Below are 22,973 nucleotides of genomic sequence, written 5' to 3' on the forward strand. Positions count from 1 at the left end.
GAATACATCAGTGCACAGCACAGGGCCTGGCACGTGCTCAAGAAACGCCATCATCATTTCTGTGGTAGCCATCAGGGGCTTAAAGGAGGGGTTAACGGGGAGACATGATCAGATCCATGCCGTGGGAGGACCAGCCAGGCAGCAGACACAGGGATGGCTGGTGGCCAGGTAGGTGGGAAAAGGAGCCAGAGGCTGGAGGGAGGCTGCTGCAGCAGTGCAGAGGCCATTTGGAGAAGGCAGTGAACACTGGAAGTGATAAGGCAGGCAGGGTAGGAACCCAGACTCCGGCCTCTCACTACTCCTGCCTATCTTCCTAGGTGTTATAGCCCTCTTCTGCCGCCAGTATGACATCATCAAGGACAACGAGCCCAACAACAACAAGGAAAAAACCAAGAGCGCATCTGAAACAAGCACACCAGAGCACCAGGGTGGCGGTCTCCTCCGCAGCAAGGTGAGGGTGCCAGTGGGGCTTGCTGGGCGGCCCCATGCCTTAAACATTGTAGTCCCTGGACTGCAGAAGGGGTCAGCCCAGGGCCTGGCATGGCAGCAGCTGGGCAAAGCCAAGCTTGGCTGCTGCCTGTGTGACACAGGGGACACTGAAAATTGATGTTGGATCTTTGCCTTTTGCAGGATGCCAAGGGCTGTGCTTTTTGGTTTTTTGTTTTTGTTTTTGTTTTTTTAAGACAGCCAATGGTTGGTGTGGGTTTTTGTTTTTTTAAGACAGCCAATAGTTGGTGTGGGTGGAACAGCAAGCACAGGGGTCATGTGCCCGGGGCGGTGTTTTACCTCTGTACCTTCGCTTCCTCTTCTATGGAAACAGATATGAAACCCTTTCAGTGCTTGCTCTGAGCAGCTCAGAAGACAGTAGAGAATGTGAGAGGACCTCACTAGAACAGTGACGATGATTGTCCAACAGACATCTGGCCTTCTCTGCGTCTTCTCCCCACTTCCATCTTCCTGTATCATCAGGCTTCCTATCTTCTCTCTTGGCTTCTCTCTTTCTGATGTCTTTTCCTGAAGCCTCTAAGTAACCCCTAACTCCAGGAGCACCTCAATAATGTCGGTGGCTGAGGTTTGCAATCAGAGACAGATCTACAGGCCATGAGAGAACCAGGCAGAGGGATGCCTTTGCAGGGGTAGACTGGGTGCCAGGGCTCTCAGCCCAGGGTTTGCATCTTGGCCACTCAGCTTGACCGAAGGCCAGGTGTGAAAAGGCAGAAAAACAAGACTTTCAGGCGGGGCCATTCTTTTCTTTCTGCGAGGGAGAAGAGCCTGGTGTCTAGGCTGTAGCCCTGCTGTTCCTTTCCTCCTCTGTCCTGCTTCCTAGCTTGCAAGAAGTCTATTTAACCAGCTATGGCCACTTCTCTCATTTGCTCCCTCCCGTTTCTCTGTGAACATCCTCAAAGTGTGGCTACCCCCATCTTCAGGGGAAGGGTTTCATCCTCTGTTGCTCCCTGTGCCCTTCTGGGCATAGGGTGAAAGCTGACGAAAGTGGTGGGGGTGCAGCTTGCCACCGTTTTTCCTTTTCCCCACCGTAGTCTGATGGAGGAGGCCGAACTACAAACCCAAATTCTGAAAAAAAAAAAAAAAAAAAAAAGCCACAAAGCTAGAGGGTAGATACCATTGTGGAGAAGGCAAAGCTGCATGAGACACAGCCTCCTGCCTCACTTCTCCTGGACTGTCTTCCACAAATGCACAAAGCAGCTCTGGAAGAGAGCAAGACTGGCTGGAGCTGTGTCTGTCCGACCAAGGGCACCAAGGAAGGTGTGGGGCTGGCCTGACTCCATCAAGCCCTTTCTGGATTGAGCCAATAAAGACGTCTTCGGTGTGAGGTGCTCCACTGCCAGTGTGTATGCGGTTAGTTGTTTTGACTCTCGGGAAACCCAACTGGAAGGCTGCACTCCAGAGGCTAGAGGACTGAGATAAGTGTTTGCATCTATCTTGCACAAGGACAGATCTTTGTGGTGAGATGATATGGAGATTTAAGAAGACCCAGAAGGGACTGCCCACTTTTAAAGGAAGCGCCTCTGCCGTGCAGCAGTGTCAGCTTGGGTAAATGAAAAGGCTACATGAACAGCCCACATCCTAGGGGCTGCTGAGACCTGCTGGAAAGCCATTCACATGAGATGGGCAGAGAGCGGCCACTGTCACTTTGGATTTCACAGGGTCCTGTGAAAGTTATCCAGGGTTCTCGTCCTTCCCCAGAGCTTAAAGTATGAAATGACAGCTAGTGCTCTCTGTTCTCATTCTCTCTCTGCTTTCTTCCTTTCCTTTGCCCCTTTCTGGTTAAAAAAAAAAAAAAAAGGTGCTTGATGAGGCGAGCAGACTTCTTGGGGACTGAGGTACCATGACTGCCAAATGCCTGCATGGGAAAAGGTGGACTGTACATTTTCCATCAGTGGCCAAGGCAGCACACAGTAGGTGCTTGGTAAAATATCTGTTGTACTGAATGATAAGCACTGGTGCCCAAGTCAGAGAGCTGAAAGCCATCACCCAATGACTGCCCCTTCATTTGGGTCTTTAACAGCTCTCAAGGATGATGGGTTAGCCACCACTCTGCTTTCTCCAACTGTGGTAGCACGGGAGAGAAGAGACAGATAAGGGCAGATGTCAGCAACTTAAGGGCTTTCTCCTGGGAGAGAATGAGGTTCCACTCATCGTCTTGTGACTTCCATCCCTGCTGAATGGGGCTGCAAGGCCAAGGCTCCTTACAAGAGGTCCTTACCTCTGATCGTTAGAGCAATAACCACTTTTTAAATGTAAAATAAAGACAAATAATGAAAAGGCACATCCTTGTCTTCTGGTAAATGCCCAAACGTTGCCCTCTTTTTCTGGCAATTGGCAGCAAGTCAGGATGTGTGGAGGAGGGAGACATTCTCTTCCATTTTGGCCTGTAGCTTCTTAGGGACATGCCTGCCAGCCAAGCTGGAGCTGGAAGGGAATTCTCGAACAGATGGGGGTGCGCGCGTAGAAGAAAATAGATGCTCTACCATCCTTTCTGAGGCTCCTCTCTAAGCTCAGCTTGGGCTGCCTCACCAGATAGGTATGCAGCGTCTGCTCAGCTTCTTAAAACAAAGGGTTTCCTCTCTAGAGAGCCTCCTGCCAGAGGGCTTCGGTTCTTATCTGGGGTGGGGTGAGGAAAGGAGTGAAGAACGACAAAGGCTGCTTTCTGTGAAAACCATTCAGTATTCACTCTGTGTTGTTAAAGCAACATCAAGATCCCAACAGCAGGCTGAGAGCCAGGCAGAGTAATGATGCCATTAGCCAATGAGCGAACCAATAAATGGGGCACCATGAACCTCCTGTCCAGAGCCAGGGGAGAGGATGTCAGATGCGCAATGCTTAGAGTGGGTTCTGAAAGCTGAGGGAAAGGGAGGTCTCAGGAGCCTTTGAACAGACAGAACGCCAAACCAGCCCTCAGAAGGGTATTTCCCAGGCTCTCTCTGTCCATCTGCTTCCGAGAAGCAGAGAAGCACCGGGCAGGGCGGTGTTGGAGAGCATGCCTGCGGTACACCGTGATGATCTGGAGGGAGCACGCTGCTCCTTGAGCTTTGAGTTCTCTCCTCTTCCTCCTAAGATAAGGACTGCATTCTTCTCGAGTCAACCGTTAGTGCAGCCAAACTCTACAGCGGTTATTTGAGAAGTGGTCCTTTCTTCCTCTCAGGGGAGTCCAAAGATTTCTTATAATTTGGGAAAGGGACAGGCAGCTCTGAGACCAAGACCACAGCAGGCCTACGGGAAGAATGATGGACAGAGAGGGAGGCAGGAGACCCCGACACCTTGGGCAGTCACTTCTGAGGGTGGAATAGGCTTTTTTTTCTACCAATATTGGATTCAAAGAGGATTTCCAGAGCCCATCCAACCAGAATGACTAAAAGCTGTACTAGAAACATGAGTGGAGGCCAAGGAGGTAAGGGTACGCAGCACAAGGCTGCTGGGTATTTGAAGCAGGGGTCCTTTCTCTGGTCCTCAGTACAGGCAGACTCTAAAACCAAACCCAGTCCTATAGATACACATAACATTTCACCAGGCTACCCATATGTTTCAGGCTTCTACTTTGTTTGTTTTTTTCAAAACAGGGTTTCTCTGTGTAGCCTTGGCTGGCCTGGAACTCAACTCTGTAGGCTAGCCTCGAACTCATAGAGATCCACCTGTCTCTGCCTGAAGTCTGGCCAGACTTCTACTTTATTTACTTACTGAAATTTGTTTTAAAGTAGCCTCCAGAAGCAAATGACTTCTATAAACAGGACAGTGACTGCCCCCAAGGCCAGCCCACAGACTAAAAAAAAAAAAAAAAAAAAAAAAAAATCTGAAAATATAGCCTGAAGCTAAGTGAAGGAAGGAGATCTCTGAATACAGATAGCCTGGTGATGCATTTCAGGATTGTCACTGGACTGTTTTTAAAGGTTACCCCAAAGATCACATTCCTCCTGTTTCTGACTGGGTGCTGGGGAAGGACAGATTTTTCCATCGACATGTTCCAGCTGTTACAGGGGAATAAATGGGTTGGAATGACAAGGCAGGTGCTTGTTCATTAAGGAATTCAACACTGACCAGTTGACTCTCTGTGACAAGTGGAAATTTTTACCAACAAGTGCCCCAGCATGTACACACACACACACACACCCTGGAATTATTTGGGGAATAAAAGAGGACATTGGTTTCTCATCTTATAAAAGCTCAAGATGGGCTTCTTAGAGAATGAGCCCGTACCACTTCTCCTTTTTCTACCTGCTTCTCTGGAACAAGATGAATGGAAGGTACGAGACACTGTCATTTCAGAGAACTCATCCTGGTCTCTGAAATGTTAGTTTCTACGGTAGAAACTAACACACTGATAAACAGAAAACAATTACCAAAAAGATACTCTACACCTGACAGGAACAATACATATACACAAGTTAAGAATACCACACTTTGAGACAAGTGTATCAAATAACTAAGTGTTTACCACATTTCTGTATAGTCTTTTGCTTAGAGTAAGAATGGCTTTGTCTAGAACGAACACACACACACACACACACACACTCCAGACAGAACATAGAAGTTGGCATGGTGGCACTTGCCTTAATCTCCTTTCAGGAGATGGAGGCAGAACTTCAAGTTTGAAGCCAGTCTGGGTTTCATAGTGAGATACTGTCTCAAAAATACCACCCAAAATGTAGAGAACAGCAGGTCAGGGAGCCTGTCCAAGAATGTTGCTAGCTGTTTTCTCAGCAGGTGTTGGGATTTTGAGAGCACTGGCTAACAATCTATTATTGATCCCCTTGTATCCTTGCTCCTAAGAGGAAATCTAAGAAGCTTAGGTTCATAAACGCAATCTAGAGAATGCTGTCTCCAGCATCTACCCACATTCATCTAATCTTCATGCCAGCTTCCTGGAGCAACAATTTTTGGAGAAGTTGGGTTAAGAACAACCAATTTCAAATTACTGATTCTGGTTTCTCCTGTTTCCAAAGGGAGAATACCCTGGAATAGCAGTGCTAGTTTGAAAGAAACAGACACAATGGCCAAGCAGGGGCCATGGGAAGGAGTGTGAGGCACAGCCTGCCTGATGTCAACTGCATGGTCTTCCCCCCTCAAAAACAGCAGCAATGATATTTCAGGCTCTCTGTGTCAGGCTCCTGACATGCACCATATGGAGCTGCAAATCCCAATCAATTTCAACATTTCTTAACTGCTGGAACGCCTTCCTCAGCACTGTAATTTACCCTCAAAAGAACAGGGAGCAAGCACCTTCTCCTTCGCAGAACCATATTCTACTAAATGCTGCCACCCTCCCAAATCCTACTGAACGACCTACGCAGAGGAAGGCAAAGAGCCCTCCTCCCGAAACAGACGGCCACAGTACATATGCCACTGACAAGAACTTTTATTTCTTTTTAATGACATTAAACACAACTGCTACAAGGGGAAAAAACATGATAAAAAAAAAAAAAAAAAAAAAAGGAGGCACCAAACTTCAGTTTCATAAATGATTCTGACAACAATGCAAGTAAATCAGAGCCCATATTACAATGCAAAACTATTGGTTATTTTAGGCTCCTTACTTATAAGTAAACTACAAATAGCAAATTTTTACTCTGCTTTGTCAAGACCCTTGTGGCAAGAATGTCATCATGGATGATAAAAGCTAGGCACACAGTTAAATGCACATAACTCTTACTCAAACTTAAAAATACAGCAAGAATTTAATCTGCAATACAAGACTTAGAGGCCAATACCGAATATAAGAGATATGCAGCTCTGAAGAGATTAAAACTCCAGGTTCTGCCCATTACCATCTTTAAGGCTAACATGCCAGATAATGAGTTTTTCTTTGGCTTTGTTTTTTTCTCCTTAAAGAATACCATGTTAACCACTAGAGAACAGCTCTCTCCTCCCCCAGTCCAACAGATTTAATTAGGCTGCTAACACTTTGGAAAAACAGAATTATCTGAGCTAGAGGAAATGTGATTGTCACATTTTCTAGTTAACCTGTCACTCATCTGATTTGGCAAAGGCAATGCTCCCATTATACATTCAGTCTTAAACCCTCCTGGTACCAGAGAGCAAGAACATCTCAGATTTTCACCTAAGCAAAATGTTGTACCTTCATTCCCTGGGTTATCTGTGAGGAACTATTTAGCCACCATGCTAACTACTCTAGCTATATTTAATCTGAACTTTGTTTTGGTCCCAAAGGTGGATTATCTCATTCTATCAGGCTAACTTACAGCAACTTGGACAAGTGACCAATGAGGTCAATGAAAACTTTGCTAACCAAGAGAGAAATCTAAACTATTGGCTTTGCAAGTCTGGTTTCAGAATCTAAACCAAACAACCAAGCAATAGAAAATTCTCTCTGGGGGAAAAAAGTCAAAAGCTCGGCATGGTGTTACATACCTTTAGTCCAGTAATCAAGGCAGAGGAAGGCAGATCTCTAAGTTTGAGGTCAGCCTGATCTACAGAGCCAGTTCCAGGAGGACTACACTAAGAAGTCCTGTCTTAGAGGGAAAAAAAAAAAAAAGAGAAAATTTTTACTGGGCATGGCACACACCTGCAATTCCAGTACTTGAGAGGTAAGGCAGGAAAATCAGAAGTGAAAGACCACCTTGAGCTAAAAAATATGTTGAAGGCTAGCCTAGGATACATAGGAAACTCTGCAAAAAAATAAAAATAAAAATAAAAAGAAAGAAAGAAAGAAAAGAAAAACCAACACAGACTTTGGAACATTTATCCAAATCTACTGAAGGTTTAAAAAAAAAAAAAGTTAAAAAAAAAAGATTTTCCTAATCAAAGTCATTTTTTAGCCAAACAGTGGTAGTACATGCCTTTAATCCCAGCACTAAGGAGGCAGAGGCAGGCCAATTTCTGTGAGTTCCAAGCCAGCCTGGTCTACAGAGTACCAGGGCTACACAGAGAAACCCTGTCTCAAAAAACAAAACAAGTCACTTTTCTAAAGTGGAATAGAATATTTAGGATGGGTTATCCACATACAAAAATGGGACTGAGGAAAGAAAAGCAGAGGCTACACAGCTATGAATAACCTTCAAGAGTGAATGACAGAGCATGGATGCCATACTGTAAAACCTTCCAAAAAGATGTCTAGAGCTGCCAGAAGAAATAACAATCTTCCAAGACATCCATGCAGACAGATACACAGAGACTATCAGCTTTGGTTAGAACACCAAACCTTACTCAAGAGCAGGCGATGCTGCGGCATAGGGGCTCAATCACAATTTCCCTAGACACTCTGAGTACTGATGGGAAACAATGGACTCTGACCAGGGTGTAAGGGTACCTGTAACCAACAAGAGAGGCAAAAGAGTGACTCTCCAAAGTCTTCCACAGGAAGGAGGTTCCTTCAACAACACCAACACATAAACTTGGGGTTCTACAGAAGAAACTGAGGACTCCAGGACACCTCAATGGTGCTGGCTTATTAAGTCAAGATTCTGGTGGTATTCTTCAGCAAACAAGAGGGCATTCTGAAAGGCATGTCTAAGTTTAACAGGATATAAAAACACTTCCTGTAAACCTCCAGGAAAAGAGTGGTCACTGGGAGTAGAAAAAAAAGAAAAAAAAAATCTTAAAGGGGCAGAGAAACCAACCAGTTACAGATAACAGAGTATTCAACAGGGGTTAGTCAGCTGTCTTCTGTCAGAGTTAAGATGTCTAAGACCTGCAAACACTACGAACAAGATATATTTAACAGAGAATGAAAAAAGCCAATAATAATAATTTAAAAAAATAACGGCAGCTAATAGGTACAGAAAGGAGAGGCTTTACATTTTTAACCTATCCTTTCAACAGTACTTTTCTCCTACTCCATCCTATTTAAAATGTCCTCAATTGACAACCTTAAAATACTGACAAGTACTCAAGAGACTCAAATTTTAAAAGTGGAGTTGTTAACAGCGACTTCCATCCATTCACTAGGCACCAGTAACGTCACTGGCTCTTAGCCTACAAAACCACCTCTTCCTTACAGTGGACGGAAAGGTAATTCTTTTGGGTAGTAAAGTATACTCTGCCTGTGCCTACACTTGGAATTTCACTTAAGCCTGGACCTCTGACTTCATACAGGCCTTTAGAAGGGAGTTACCTTCATTTTAAATTTAAAAACAGCAGCAACAACAAGCAGAAAAACACCACTTCACATTGCTGAAATGTATATAGACAGACAAACAAATCAGGAGGGTCCTCATTAAAAAAAAAAAAATTCAAGACAGTAATGGGCATTTTCAAAAGGTGACAAATTCTTTAAATAAAAAATCTTGTGAAAAATAAAACTCAAAATATAAAAAAAAAAAAAAAAAGAAAGAAAGAAAGAAAAAAATAAGATGCTGCTCTGAGCTGGACCCTGGACAGCGACTGTCACTGTTGATGGGATGAAACACATGGACTGTACGAGAAGTCGGGGAGGCGCTGGAAGCGATGGTGGCTCCGCTTATTCCTGTCAACCCACTGACTCAGGCTGTATCTTTGAAGAGGTCTCTGTCGAAACCGGGCATAATTTCTATTGAGAGAAGGAGAATAAAAACAGGAAAGATTTTCAGCTGGAATGGTCATCTGTATATATATAAAACAGCTAGCACAACTTTTTCTTTGTTTGTTTGTTTCTTGAGACAGGGTTTCCCTATGTAGTCTTGGCTGTCCTGGACTTGATCTGTAGACTAGGCTGGCCTCGAAATCACAGAGATCTGCCTCAGGTAAAGTAACTTTCCCAAAGTCATAGACGAGTAGGGGAAAAAAAAGCTAGATTTTTATTCACTATCTGACTCCAAAATTTATTTAGTAGCAATTATATTACACTGGCCCCTCTTTTTTGAGGTGCATGTCTATACTGGGTATTGAATCTAGAGCTTACAAGCAAGCTACATTTCTATCTCTATACCATCTGAGAACTGCCTATGTTTCCTTGTTTTGTTTTGCTTGCTTGCTGTTTTTTCTTTCACTTATTTTGAGAATCTTGCCATGTATCCTGGGATTTGCTATGTACCCCCAGATACTTAGATCTTAGATTGTAGCAATTACCCTGCTCTGCCTCCAGAGTACTGGGATTAGTGCTGTGCCTCTGATGAAGCCAGTGTCACCAAAATAGAGTGAGCAGTAACAGTAGTGAATAAGGTTGGTAGCCTAGGCAAAGCACACAGTACTCTTAGAGGACTGACAGGCAGCTGGGTGGAAGCCAATGGGAAAGAGTGAGAAGAGAACTCAGCTTGTGCTTTAAAAGAATCTCCTGGGCTTCTGAGTTAAGAAGAGTAAGCAAGCAATGGCAGATACAGGAGATTTGCAGGTATCCTGGTATAAGATATGGTCAGCCTTGGGTATATAGGTAGAGCCTCTATGATTTCCTTATGCCCAAATATGGAATATGAGAGAAAAATGTTACAGTAACACCAAGACTTTAATTTTTTTTTTTTTTTGCATATGCATGTTTTTAGACAGGGTCTATGTGGACCAGGGTGGCCTCAAACTTACAGAGATCTGCCTACCCTTGCTTCTTAAGTGCTGGAATTAAAGGTATGTGCCATCACACCTATCCTAAGGCTGTTGAGTCACTGAATTAAAGTTAAAACTGTACTGTCAAGATCACAGATACTGGGGCTGGCTCAGAGGTTAAGAGCACTGGATATTCTTACAGAGGTCCTGGGTTCAATTCCCAGCAACCACATGGTGGCTCACAACCATCTATAGTGAGATCTGGTGCCCTCTTCTGGTGTGCAGATGTACATGCAGGCAGAACACTGTATAGATAATAAATAAAAAAGTAAATAAATGAAAAAAAAAAAAACCCAGATATTTTAAAATATTCATTCATTCATTCATTCATTCCTTTATGTATTTATGTGTGTGCGTGTGTGCAAGTGCCCATGTGCCACAGACAGGGTCAAGAACACAGATCCTCTTCAATCAATCAATTACTTAATTATTTGTGTGACACAGGTGCCCATGTGCCACGGCTCATGTGTATAAATCCGTGCACAACTTGCAGGAATTGGTTCTCTTCTTCTACTATCTGGTTCTGGGGATGAACTCAAGTTAATAGGCTTAGCATCAATTATCTTTACTCACTGAGCCATCGTGCCAACACAAGAACCAAGATTTTAGTTTAGTTTAGGTGTGGTGGTCCATGCCAACAATCCTGCTACCAGGAAGTAGGAGAAGGGCCATCATCATTTTGAAGATAGCCTGGCTACATAAGGAGACCCTATCTCAGAACAGACAAACACACATACTAGATTTTTTTATTTTTTGAGACAGAGTCTCACTATGTAACCCTGGCTGGCCTGGAACTTGTTATGTGGACCAGACTGGCCTTGAACTCACAGAGATCCATTGGCCTCTGCCTCCCAAGTGTTGTGATTAAGTGTATGCTACCCAGCCCAGCCTAGCACTCTGGATACTGAAGCTGGGTATGGTAGTGTATGATTATAAAATAAGACTCGGCAGCTGAGGCTGGCCTGAATAGCAAGACCTTATTGAAGAGGAAGTTGAGGAGAAGAAGGTGGTAGTGATTCCTGACTCTGGGCTCAGCAAAATGGCGGAGTGGACAAAAGCATTTTCTGCAAAATCCTGACAATCTGAGTTCACGCTCTCAAACCCATGTAAAAGTGAAGGAGAAAACTGACTCCACCAAGTTAATCTCAGCCTCCACAGTGTACCATTGCACGCAGGCACTTCCCCCATGCACACCACATATACACAATTTTAAAAAATGAAACTTGATTTTTAGAACCAGAAAATTTACTCTTAAGCATAAAATTGAATTGAATTGATCAAGATCATACAGCTGGTTAGTTAAACATTGTACGTCTAATATTAGAACCTGAATTTTGCTCCCCAATTTTTAGTTCATTCTAAAAGGCCATGCTTCTTTTCTGGAAATAAAACAATTATAACCCAATTCCTCATCTTATTTCCTTTGCAACCAAATTCTAACCGTTTCTCCTTCAGAAGGAGACCCACTTACCGTGTAGTAAGATCTGAAGGATGCTGCCAGTCTGGGTTCTGCGTGTAAACTTTATCCATGAGGGCATCTAGCTCTCCTAAGGTACCTGTGATGGAGAGATGCGTAGTAAGCAGCTGTGTGTGCTATGCTCACTTTGATCAGGGCAAAGCACATGCTTCAGGAAAAAAGAGATAGGCACTTGACCTAAAAATACCTTCTATGATCATCACAATTACATAGCACAAAAACTATAAGCCAAAGTGAGACACTGCTTTTGAATGATGATGGGGAAACAAAAATGGCAATGACCATTGCTTTAATACTTATCCTGTAAGGTGTGAGAAACTTCACAGAGACCTAGGAATATGGTAGTGAACAAGACATTGTGTCTGTCCCTTCCCTTACTTAAGCTAATTAATGTGGGAGATAACTGATTAAAGGAATATGCAAGTGACTACTCAGACTGGGATGTGGGAGGTAGGGGAGGCTGGTCAGGGATCTAAAGGATGCATAGAAATTAGTGAGGTAAACAAGTTGTAGGAGGCTTAAGAAAAGTAGCTAAAACAAAGGCTCAGACACAAAGGATAGTAAAATACATTGAAAAAAAGAAGAGTTTAGAAGAGATAGAGATAGGAACTCTTTGCTATCAAGATAAATTGTTAAAGACAATTTTGTACAATATTTGAGAACCTGACACTGTACTAGACACTTCATGTTATCTTAATTTAAAAACTGTATTATGTTCAGAACAGCTATTCTAACTTGTCTTAGTGTTCTCTGCTGTGAAGAAACATCATGACCAAGGCAACTCTTACAAAAGAAAGCATTTAATTGGGGCCTGCTTGGTTTTAGAGGGTTAGGCCATCATCATGGGAGGAAGCAGGCAGGCATGAGTGCCAGCATAGTAGCTGGTATCCTTACATCATGATGTGCAGGCAGTACACAGAAAGAAAGAGACTTGAGCATGGGCTTTTGAAACCTCAAAGTCCACCCTCAGTGACACACTCCAGCAAGGTCACACCTCCCAATCCTAAAACAGTTCCACTGATAGGGGACCAACCATTCAAGCACACGAGCCTATGGGAGCCTTCTCATTCAAACAACCTCGTAACTGTTCACTGAGATGTATCATAGACTTTGGGTCTGGTTAATTTCACTGTTTTTTATTTGCAATTTCTTTTTAATAATTATTAAAAATGACTATTAAAAGTGATTTTGTTTTTCAGTTTTTTTGAGACAAGGTTTCTCTGTGTTGCCTTGGCTGTCCTGGACTCACTTTGTAGACCAGGCTGAACTCAAACTCACAGAGATCCGCCTGCCTCTGCCTCCTGAGTGCTGGGATTATAGGCGTGCGACACTGCGACAAGCTGAGATAAATGTTCTTAGTATCAGTTCAAAGGTGAAAAATTACAGCTTGAGGAAGTGAACTTTAACTGTTTAATAACCCAGAATTCAACTTGTTCTTGTGTGATACCATGCTCTTACTATGACGTGAAATGCATTTTTTTAAAAATCTGTTTTATGGGCCAGTTGTGGTGGTGCATGCCTTTAATCCCAGCACTCAGGAGGCAAAGGCAGGCAGATCTTCCTGAGTTCAAGGCCAGCTTAATCGACAGAGGGAGTCCTAGGACAGCCAGGACTACAGAGAGAAACCCCGTCTCAAAAAAAACAAAGACAAAAAAATTTGCTTTAGATTTATGTGCATTGTTGTATGTGGACTACATGCATACCTGGTGTCCAAGGAGGTCAGAAGGTGGCAATGGCTTCCCTGAAAATGGAGTTTTCCCTACCATGTAAGTGCTGGGAAACAAACCTAAGTCCTCTACAGAACCATTCAAGTCCTAGTTGTGACAGGGCAAAGATCCCTCCATCTTGTTTCAGCTGCAGCCACCTTTGGTTTAAACTGAAACTGACTCCACCCCACTTTCTATACCCCACGCCTACTCTATGAAAAGTCCCAACTTTTCAAAGGAAAGTTCCCAACCCTGTTCTAAAAACTCAAGAGTCAAAATAACCCAGCTAACACCATGTTTCGGCTTCTATTAGACTGAAATTGCCAACAAGTATGAGTTTTGTTGCTGTTTGCCTTTAAAAGCTTCTTATAAAATGCATTCTGGGATGCTCTGTGTGAAGTGTTTCTCTTCAGACAATCTCCATTCAGTCTAATACAGACTCTCAATTCAGACTTCAGTTGTGCTGTGTGGTCTTTGGGTCTCTACCCCACACCACTAGAATCCACTGAGCCATCTTTCCACCCCGAAATGCTTGTAATCTTAACACCTGGGAGGGTTACATAATGTGGTAACAAGTTAGATCCCATCTCTTACGGAATAAATCTGATTTGACCATAAATATGGAGCCTTTACATCAACAAACTGCAGCTATAAGCGCAGATCAATCAGGACCTATCTCAGCTGCAGAAATTGTAGATAAAATTTTAAAGTCTGACATCCTTTGTCTAGGGATAGGACTTTTGGTTTTTTATTATTAATTTGGGAATAATTCTGGGAGTTCTAATTTTTTTGGGGGGTGTGGTTGTTCTAATTTTAACTCTTGTTCTTCCAGTCATCTTCTAAAGACTAAAAAATGGCCTACATGATATCTGCAAACCTTTATGTTGACAAATCAGAAATGGGTAAATGGCATTGCCATATCCACTGGAAAACAGTAAAAGTCATAAAGCCAGCACAGCTGTTTGATCCAGTTCCAGCAAAGTTAAACCAAATGCTGAAATCACTGTCATTCTGTCTCTCACCCTTAGGTTTTGGTCTCTGTGTGTTGCATTCTTGAGAACTCTGCATTATGATTCATTTTATGTTTTTTCTCAGAAAATTATGTCGAGGTCTTTTCAGGAAAGCCCTAAACTTATCCCTTCTGCTTTTAGGAAAATAACTTTATCTGGCCTTATCTGGAAGTCTTCCTTATGCCCTGGATATTGTGATAAGCACAATGATACTAGAAATTTCTTTATGAGGCTATGACTGCACCTTCTTGGTGCAGCTGTCCCTAAGTAAACTCAAATAAGTGGAACAATGTGAACTTAAAGATTGTTGACAAACTCTGACTGGCCAGGAGAACTGGCGACAGATCAGAGGCCTCCTTTTAGAATATGCTTAGAGCTTTCTGAAATGTAGTTTAAAGATAGGGGCTTATATAGGGTACACCCTTATGGGAATAGAACTCACTAATAAAGATAAACTGATTAAAATAATCTTTCTATTAGTTTAGATGATATAAGGATATAAGCAAAAGGAGTTAAGTATCATGATTTGCCATCCATAAAAAGACCGGCTCAAATATTTTCTGTTTGTCTGGACTACTTTGAAACCACAATTGCTGCCAGCTTAAAAACAGGCTGTCTTATATCAAACATGTTTGCTTTGGCAGAGACAGTCTTTAAAATGGAGTTATGGGACTGATAATAAAAATGAAATCTGTTCTATCTGTACCTGTTAACTGTAATTGAACCTGTGACCCTGGACATGCAATGAAAAATCAAACACATGTCCAGAGACAAAATGATATGCTCTGTGTACTTCTTGGAAAATCATGTCTGTCTTTATTTTATGAAATCTGTATAAGTAGTCAAGAGCAGCAAGACTGCCCCCAACCACCATGCCTAACTCACTCCTCCCTCAACTCCTTATTTCTTCTCTGGGACCTGTCAACCGCTAGAGCTGGCCCCCAGCAGACACGGTTCCAGACTACCCTGGGCTACAGAGGCCATTAGCTTAGAAATAACAAAAACACCCCCTACCCCAAAGGAAGAAAACCAGTAAAAACAACAAAACCCTAAAACTTGAGGCTAATGAGACTACGCAGCACTTGCTGTTCTTGCAGAGGGCTCTCAGTACCCAAATGGCTAAGAGGGGTGTTTGTAACTCCAGTTCCAGAGGATCCAACACCTTCTTAGAGTTTCCACAGTATCAGGCAAGCATGAGGTACACAGATATATATACAGGCAAGATACCCGTGTACATAAAATAAATCTCAAAAAAAGAAAACCTGAAACTTAAGCTAAAACCACAAAAAGAGAAATAAAAATTACATCCTAGTTAGGAAGCAATTTCCCTAGACCAGTGGTTCTCAAATTTTAATACTTATTTTATATATATAATCAAATGGAGATTACAAAACAGATTGCTGGTGGCTCGTTCCTCAAAGTGTCTGATTGTGTAGCTCTGGGATTTCTTTTTTTTTTTTTTTAAAGATTTATTTATTTTATGTATATGAGTGTTCTATCTACATTTACACTTGCCAGAAGAGAGAATCAGTTCACATTATAGATGGTTGTGAGCCACCATGTGGTTGCTGGGAATTGAACTCATGACCTTTGGAAGAGCAGACAGTGCTCTTAACCACTGAGCCATCTCTCCAGCCCCAGCTCTGGGATTTCTAAGTGATGCTAAACCTGCTGGTCTAAACCACCCGCTTTTAAAAATGTCAGAATAGCCAAGGTGGCAAATGCCTGTAATGCCAGCACTTGGGGAGGCACAGACAGGCTTATCGCTGTGAGTTCGAGGCCAGCATGTTCTACAAAGCAAGTCCAGGACAGCCAAGACTCTGCTTATATACAGAAATCCTAGCTCAAAAAAAAAAAAAAAAAAAAAAAAAAGTTAAAATATTCTTTATCTGTTATTATATAAAAATAAGTATACTAAAACAACTTTCCATAATAAAAAGAAAACATTTTTAGATACAGGGAATGCTAATCAATTATAGTCAGTAACAAAAAAATAAACAATTCACTAAGTATATAACCACATTCCAGGGCAGGCTCCATGCCCAGGACTACACAAAACAGACTTCCATAGTTTGTTTTCATTTTCACTTGTTTACTTTGCTATGGCTTTTGTTTTTTGTTTTTTTTCTGAGAGAAAAACATGAAGTTGGGTGGAAAGGAAGTTGGGGAAGGAAAAGGAGATGATCAAACCAAAATTCTTTATACACACACACACACACACACACACACACACACACACACACACCACACACATACATATGTGTACACAATTGCTTCTACATGTTTCACCATTTAGTAGAACAAGGTAATGGACACAAATTGAATCTAAGGTGAATCCTGCTCAGTTCTGAGACAGCAGAGATTCTCTTCCTAGCTTTTAAACATATTCCTACAACTTGTCATATAACACTAAATAGAAAACTCAACTTCACTAAGTTTTGGGAGGGAGGCTACTCTCCATTTTTGTGAAAATGTGAACATTACTAATTACATCCAATCATATCATTAAAAAAATAAAAGCAATAAAATACTATTTTTTGAGCCAGGATCACTACTTTTGTTGTTATTTGTTTGTGACAGGGTCTTCCTATGTAGCCCGAGCTGACCTAGAACTCCCAGACTGGCCCCAGACTAAGATCTGTGCTCCTCTTCCTCCAGAGTGCTGGAATCAAAGGTTCTCACACTACACCTGGATTGGATTATGTTTTTAAAATGCTATATTGTGTGGAGCTGAGCAACTGAGGCAATGTAAGATACCAGTAGCCATGGGTTCTACAGGCAATCTTATCCATCTGTTTAACAATATGAAGATGGCTTTTGTCATGATTTGTACCATGAACATGGAAGGCTGGTATTCTTTGGAACCTTTTGCTAAACTTTTTTTACCCCCCCCTCCCCCCAGAGACACACAAAGAGACAGGGTTTCTCTGTGTAGCATTGGCTGTCCTAAACTTGCTTTGTAGACCAGGCTGGCCTCAAATTCAGAGATCCACCTGCCTTTGCCTCTGGGATTGCGCTGGGAATATAAGCATGTGCCACCGCACCTGGTTGGAACCTTTTTCTATCTGAGATTTGAAATGTTTGCATCTTTGGGAGAAACAATGATGCCAAGTGGCAGCACTTTGGGGACATTCACAGCTATCAGAATAGGCATACAATGCTAATCAAAATGACTGCCTCTTACATCTATTTCCCATCTATCCTGATACTTACACTATAACAGAACAAAGTTTTTTCAAGGTGGGTTGGCAAGATGGCTCAGCAGGTCAAGGCACTTGCCTACCAATTTGAGTTTGGTCTGAAGAAACAGTTAAAAGACAAAACCCACTCTACCCTAGTTGTTCTCTGATTCTCACACATGTATCTGACACACACACAAAATGAAAAAATATTTACATTATAAGTCAATCTTACTTAAATCAGGACTGTTGAACACAACTATTTTGTTTAGAAAACAGCCAAGTGCAGTTGTCGGACCCACTAGTACCCCCCCAGCATTGGGGAGGTATAGCAGAGGCAGGCAGATCATCAGGGTTCATTGGCCAGACAGCCTAGCTTAATTCACAAGCTCCAGGCCAATGACTGACCTGGCAACAAAATACCAAGGTGGATGGCTTCTGAAGAATGAAAACTGAGATTGTCCTCCAGGCCACACACACACAAATACACACACACACACACACACACACACACACACGACACCTGTCTCACAAATAAGGCAGTGGCTATTACTCATTAGTAAGTTTTTTTTTTTTTAATTTTATTTTTCTTATTAGTTACATTTTGTTAACTCTGTGTCCCAGCTGTATCCCGCTCCCTCATTCCCTCCCCAACCCCACACTCCCTCCCTGGTCTCCTCCCTGCCCCTTTCCAAGTCCACTGATAGGGGAGGACCTCCTCCCCTTTCATTTGACCCTGTTTTATCAGGTATCTTCAGGGCTGGCTTAAGTTGTGTTTTTGTTTTGTTTCTGAGATACAGTTTTACCATGTAGCCCTGGCTGGCATGAAACAAATTACATAGATCAGGCTGGCTACGAACTCAAAAGATCTGCCTGCTTCTGCCTCCCAAGTACAGGAATTAAAAGCATGCACCAGCATGGCCAGGCTAAGTAGCTTTTAAAAGAAAAGCTATTTTTTCTTCTTCTTCAGTCTTTTTAAGGCAGGGTCTCAGTGTAGTCCAGCCTTATAACTACCTCAGGCCCCAAAATACTAGGACTACAGGCATGAACCACTACCTGATCTACCTTCTTAGTGCCAGGAAAAATCATTTTGTTTCAAGGATATACTACTTTTTGGGGTTCTTTAAATACTGTGCTATAGGGAGTAAGAAGTCCTGAGTGAGTATGTAATGGTGACATGTTCATGGCCATGTCAAGAACCAAAGCCTTGGAGCCATAGGTCTCCCTGGCGTGAGGTGGATCTCCGTGAGAGTGAGGTCAGCCTGGTTTATAGAGCGAGTTCCAGGACAGCCAAGGCTTCAGAGAAACCCTGTTTTGAAAAACCAAATAAATAGAAAGAAAAACTAAACTTGTTCCTAAGAGTAATCTTTATTAAGACTTACTAACTGGAGATTATGATGGCTAACATTTATCAAGTGCGTATGTACTAGGTTCTCTGCTAAACGTTTTATATGCAGCACTGACTTCTAACAATTACTAAAGGCACATGTTATAATTTGTCTTATTCAGAAGACAACAAAACTTTGGAGAAGACACTTGGCCATCATCTAATATCTTGACTGGTAAGCCAGGATTCAAACCCAGGTGAGACTAATAATCAAAAAACCTTATTTTGGGTTCTTAGCTCCAACCTCTCCTTCCTCCAAATTTAGAGATGTTAACAAGAATTGGAACATTTAAATGTTCTCTTCTCTTCATAGTCTCTAACAGATGGGCTTTCTTGGACCAACAATCAGTATCATGATTTTATTTTTAAGTTGTGGCTAAGAGGTGGTGAAGATTGTCCTTTGCTCTGTGGCTAAATAAAATTCATATAGCAATAAAATGTGGATTAAAAACCCCTTACACTTCAGTATTTCAATCACTAATGTAAACCTTAACTTATAAATATAAAGCTGGTGTTGGGGAAAATTCCATTTAATAAGTGAACTTAATAATTTGAAAAGTAGGGCTGCAAAAATGGCTCAGTGGTTAAGCACACAGGCTGCTCTTCCAGAGAGCCTGGGTTCAATTCCCAGCACCCACATGGCAGATCACAGCTAACTCCAGTTCTAGGGGATCCAAATCCTCATACAGACATACACATAGGCAAAACAAATAAAAATAAAAATAATAAAATAATGAATTAAAAATAATGAATTAAAAATAAGATAAAAAAATAAGATTTTAGCTAAGTAGTACTTAAAAGGAAAACTGTAACTTGAAATGTTTAGATAAAATGGAAATCATATATATATATATATATATATATATATATATATATATATATATATATATATAAAACAAACAAATCTAGAAAACAAGAGAAAATTAAACCCAAAGCACAAAAAGAAAGAAAAGACCAGCAAGTAAAGGCACTTGTCACCAAGCCTGATAACCCAAGTTCAATCCCTGGAACTCACATGGTGGAAGGAGAAAACTGAGTCCAGCACGTTTTCTTCTAAACACATACATGCTTTGGCACATACATACATATATAAATGAACAAACACATATACATACAAAATAAAAGAAAGCCAGGCAGTAGCAGTACACACCTTTAATCCCAGCACACAGGAAGCAGAGGCAGGCAGATCTCTCTGAGTTTGAGGCCAGCCTGGTCTACAGAGGGTTCCAGGGCCACACACACACACACACACACACACACACACACACACACACACTCAAAAATCATACAAAAACAACTTTTTTTTTTAAAGTATGAAAACAAAAGCTCCTTTATGTGTATGTGGGAAATCAGTAAGTTTGATAAATTTCCAGATATACTGTTCAAGAAAGTAAAACAAGAAAAACCTAACTACCAACCCCACACACACTCAGCACTTGGGAGGCAAAGACAGGGGAACCTTGTGAGTTTGAGGCCAACCTGGTCTACATATTGAATTTCCAGGACAGCCAGAGATTCATCATAAGAACTCTGTCGTACCCCTACCCCACCCCCCCACCTCCCAAAAAACACCAAATGAATGAATGAAATCTAGCATTAGCATAGTCAAGAAAACTAAAGAATACTTGTAGCCCTGGCTGTCCTGGAACTTGCTATGTAGAACCAGTCTGCCTGTGTTTGCCTCCAGAGTGCTGGGATTAAAAAGTATGCCATCACTAGCCAGCTAAAAATCTTTTAAAAGGGCTGGCAGGATGGTCCAGCAGATAAAGGTGCTTGCTATGTAAGCCTGATGACATTAAGTTCAAGCCCTGGAATCCACAGAAAGGTGGAAGAAGAGAACTGACTCCATCCTGCCTCTCTCTCTCTCACACACATACACACACACAATTTTGACAATCCTTTAAAAAAAGAATTAGCAAACTGAGTAAAGGTGATTTAAGATTAGGGAAGTTTATGCAAGACGGCTTAACAGAACAGAGGCTAGGGGTTTTGCCTAGCATGTGCAAGCCCTCAAATTCCGTTTCTAGGAGCACAAAACTCAATCTACCAATCAAAGTATGAGAATATAATACAGAATATAAGAAAAATGCTATTAGGTACTTGTAAATGAAGTAAAGGCAGAAAATGCATTTAACAAAATCTGTTACTAGTCCATGATAAAAATTATCACAAAATCAGAAGGGAATTTTCCTAACCTGATAAAGCATCTATAATAAACCTATATCACATTTAATGAGGCCACAGTCAGTACAGCAGGCAAGAGAAATAAAAGGCTTATAAATTGAAAAATCAACTTTCTTTATTTACAGATATTATCAGAACACAACAAATTCTAAAATATCTAAAAATTTCACAAAAGTAACAGGAAAATTCAGCTTAATTTATATAATATAGTCATAAAAATCAGCATTTCTATATTCTAGCAATAACCAACTAAATAATGAAAAAATTTAAATATCACTTAACACAGCATAAACAAGCATTAAATACATATGAATGAACTTAACAAAATATGTACAAGACCTATAATAAAAGCAAAAACATTGTTGAACAAATTTAGAAAATACATTAATAAATGAAGAAATGTATCACAGATGTTCATAGATGAAGGCAAAGGGTGATCAGCAGTTCAGATCATCCCCAAATACACGATGAGTTCAAGAAAAGCCTGGGTTATAGGAGATCCTGTCTCAAAAAACCAAAACACAACAACTACAATAGGGACTGGAGGGCTGGCTCAGCAGGTAATGGCACTAACTGCTCTTCCTGAGGACAGAGGTTCAAATCTGGTTCACATGGCAGCTCACAACTGCCTCTAACTCTGAGATCTGACACTCTCACATAGACATATGTGCAGGCAAACACCAATGCACATAAAATAAAGGTAAATAAACTTAAAAAAAATAATAAAGAACTATCTGTATGAGTGAGCTCCAGAACAGCCACGACTACACAGGGAAACCCTGACTTGAAAACACCAAAAGACAAAACAGAACTGTAAATAAATAATTAACAACCCAACAATATTAGAAGAAGATTTTTGGGAATTCGCATAAAACCAGAAATTAAAGATGAATTAATACTGAACAATCAACTATAACTCTATATTAATAGAAATAACTGTGTAATCATTTGTAGACATATTTAGAATGGTTTGACAATACCCATTTCTAATGAAAACTTCCATCAAACTATAACTGAAGGGTCATCTTTAAGTTAATAAAAATATATTCAAGGAAACTTGTAAGAAACACAATTATTACTGGTAAAAAATTCAATGTTCTCCCCTAAAACTAAAAAAGATTTCATTACTTGGATTAAATGTTGTACTTAGATACAATAAGATAAAAAAATAAAATATATTTGCTAATAACATAGCTATCTGCATAGATCTGATAATAGCCCAACCATGATGTCGTTTGCCTTTAATCCTAACACTCCAGAGGAATAAACAAGATCTCTGTAAGCCTGGTCTACATAGTTCCACAACAAAGTAAGACTATCTTTAAAAACCACCAACAAACAAATAGATGAAATGTGGTAAAAAGAGGACATGAGTTTGAAGCCCCAGCAGTGAAGCTGGAATCAGCAAGCCAGGACACCCAGGTCTACATAGAGAAACCCTGTCATGAAGAATAAAGCAGGCTGGATGAAGCACACCTGTAATCCCTGCACTCAGGAGACAGAGGCAGGTGGATCTGTGAGTTTGAGGCCAGCCTGCTCTACAATGTGAGTCCAAGGCTACACTGGAAAAACAAAAAACAAAACAAACAAAAAAAGTGTTTGTGTGTGGTCACACATGCCTTTAATCCCAGAGATGTAAGCAGGGACTGATGGAGTTAGGATCTTGAGAGCTTATTTAGCCAGCCTAACCTTAACCTGGGGGCTTGAAGTTTGGTTAGAGACCTCAAAAATTCAATTCTCAAGAAGTACAGCAGTGTATGAAGAGAAGCATAGTAGCAGACTTTTTCTGGCCTCTATACACGTACACACATACACATACACAAAGAAAGGAAGGAAGAAAGGGAGGAAGAGCAGAAAATTTATTTATTATTATTTTTTGAGACAAGGTCTTTCTACATCGCCAGGCTGTCCTGGACTCACTCTATAGTCCAGGCTGGCCTCACTTTTCAGAAATCCACCTGCCTCTGCCTCCCACGTGCTGTGCTACCACGCCCAGCTCCTGGAGGAAACCTATTTAAAAACCTAGCAAGTGAGTTCACGTAT

At 41.3% G+C, this 22,973-nt stretch overlaps 2 protein-coding genes across 4 annotated transcripts in view; one reads left to right on the forward strand and one right to left on the reverse strand.

Annotated features, from left to right (window-relative positions):
• Positions 1–317: 317 nt before the first annotated feature.
• On the forward strand, positions 318–2,788 carry Fndc5 (fibronectin type III domain containing 5; the record flags this gene model as incomplete). Its single annotated transcript, XM_055611516.1, is given in 2 exon segments — positions 318–451; positions 821–2,788. Coding segments are annotated over 2 exon segments (140 nt in total), but the record flags the coding sequence as incomplete, so codon positions are not given.
• A 3,079-nt stretch (positions 2,789–5,867) lies between these two features.
• The window catches only part of S100pbp (S100P binding protein), a 38,722-nt gene continuing 21,616 nt past the window's right edge, over positions 5,868–22,973 (reverse strand). For all 3 annotated transcript variants that reach the window (XM_055610851.1, XM_055610853.1, XM_055610852.1), the window contains 2 exons: positions 11,459–11,543; positions 5,868–9,001 (listed from right to left, as the gene is read on the reverse strand). In XM_055610851.1, the coding sequence (XP_055466826.1) occupies positions 8,860–9,001; positions 11,459–11,543 (227 nt within the window). In that variant the 3' untranslated portion in view covers positions 5,868–8,859. The remainder of the gene's footprint in view (positions 9,002–11,458; positions 11,544–22,973) is intronic.

Source organism: Psammomys obesus, unplaced genomic scaffold, assembly GCF_907164565.1.
Source record: "Psammomys obesus unplaced genomic scaffold, mPsaObe1.curated_primary_1811, whole genome shotgun sequence".
NCBI lineage: Eukaryota > Metazoa > Chordata > Mammalia > Rodentia > Muridae > Psammomys > Psammomys obesus.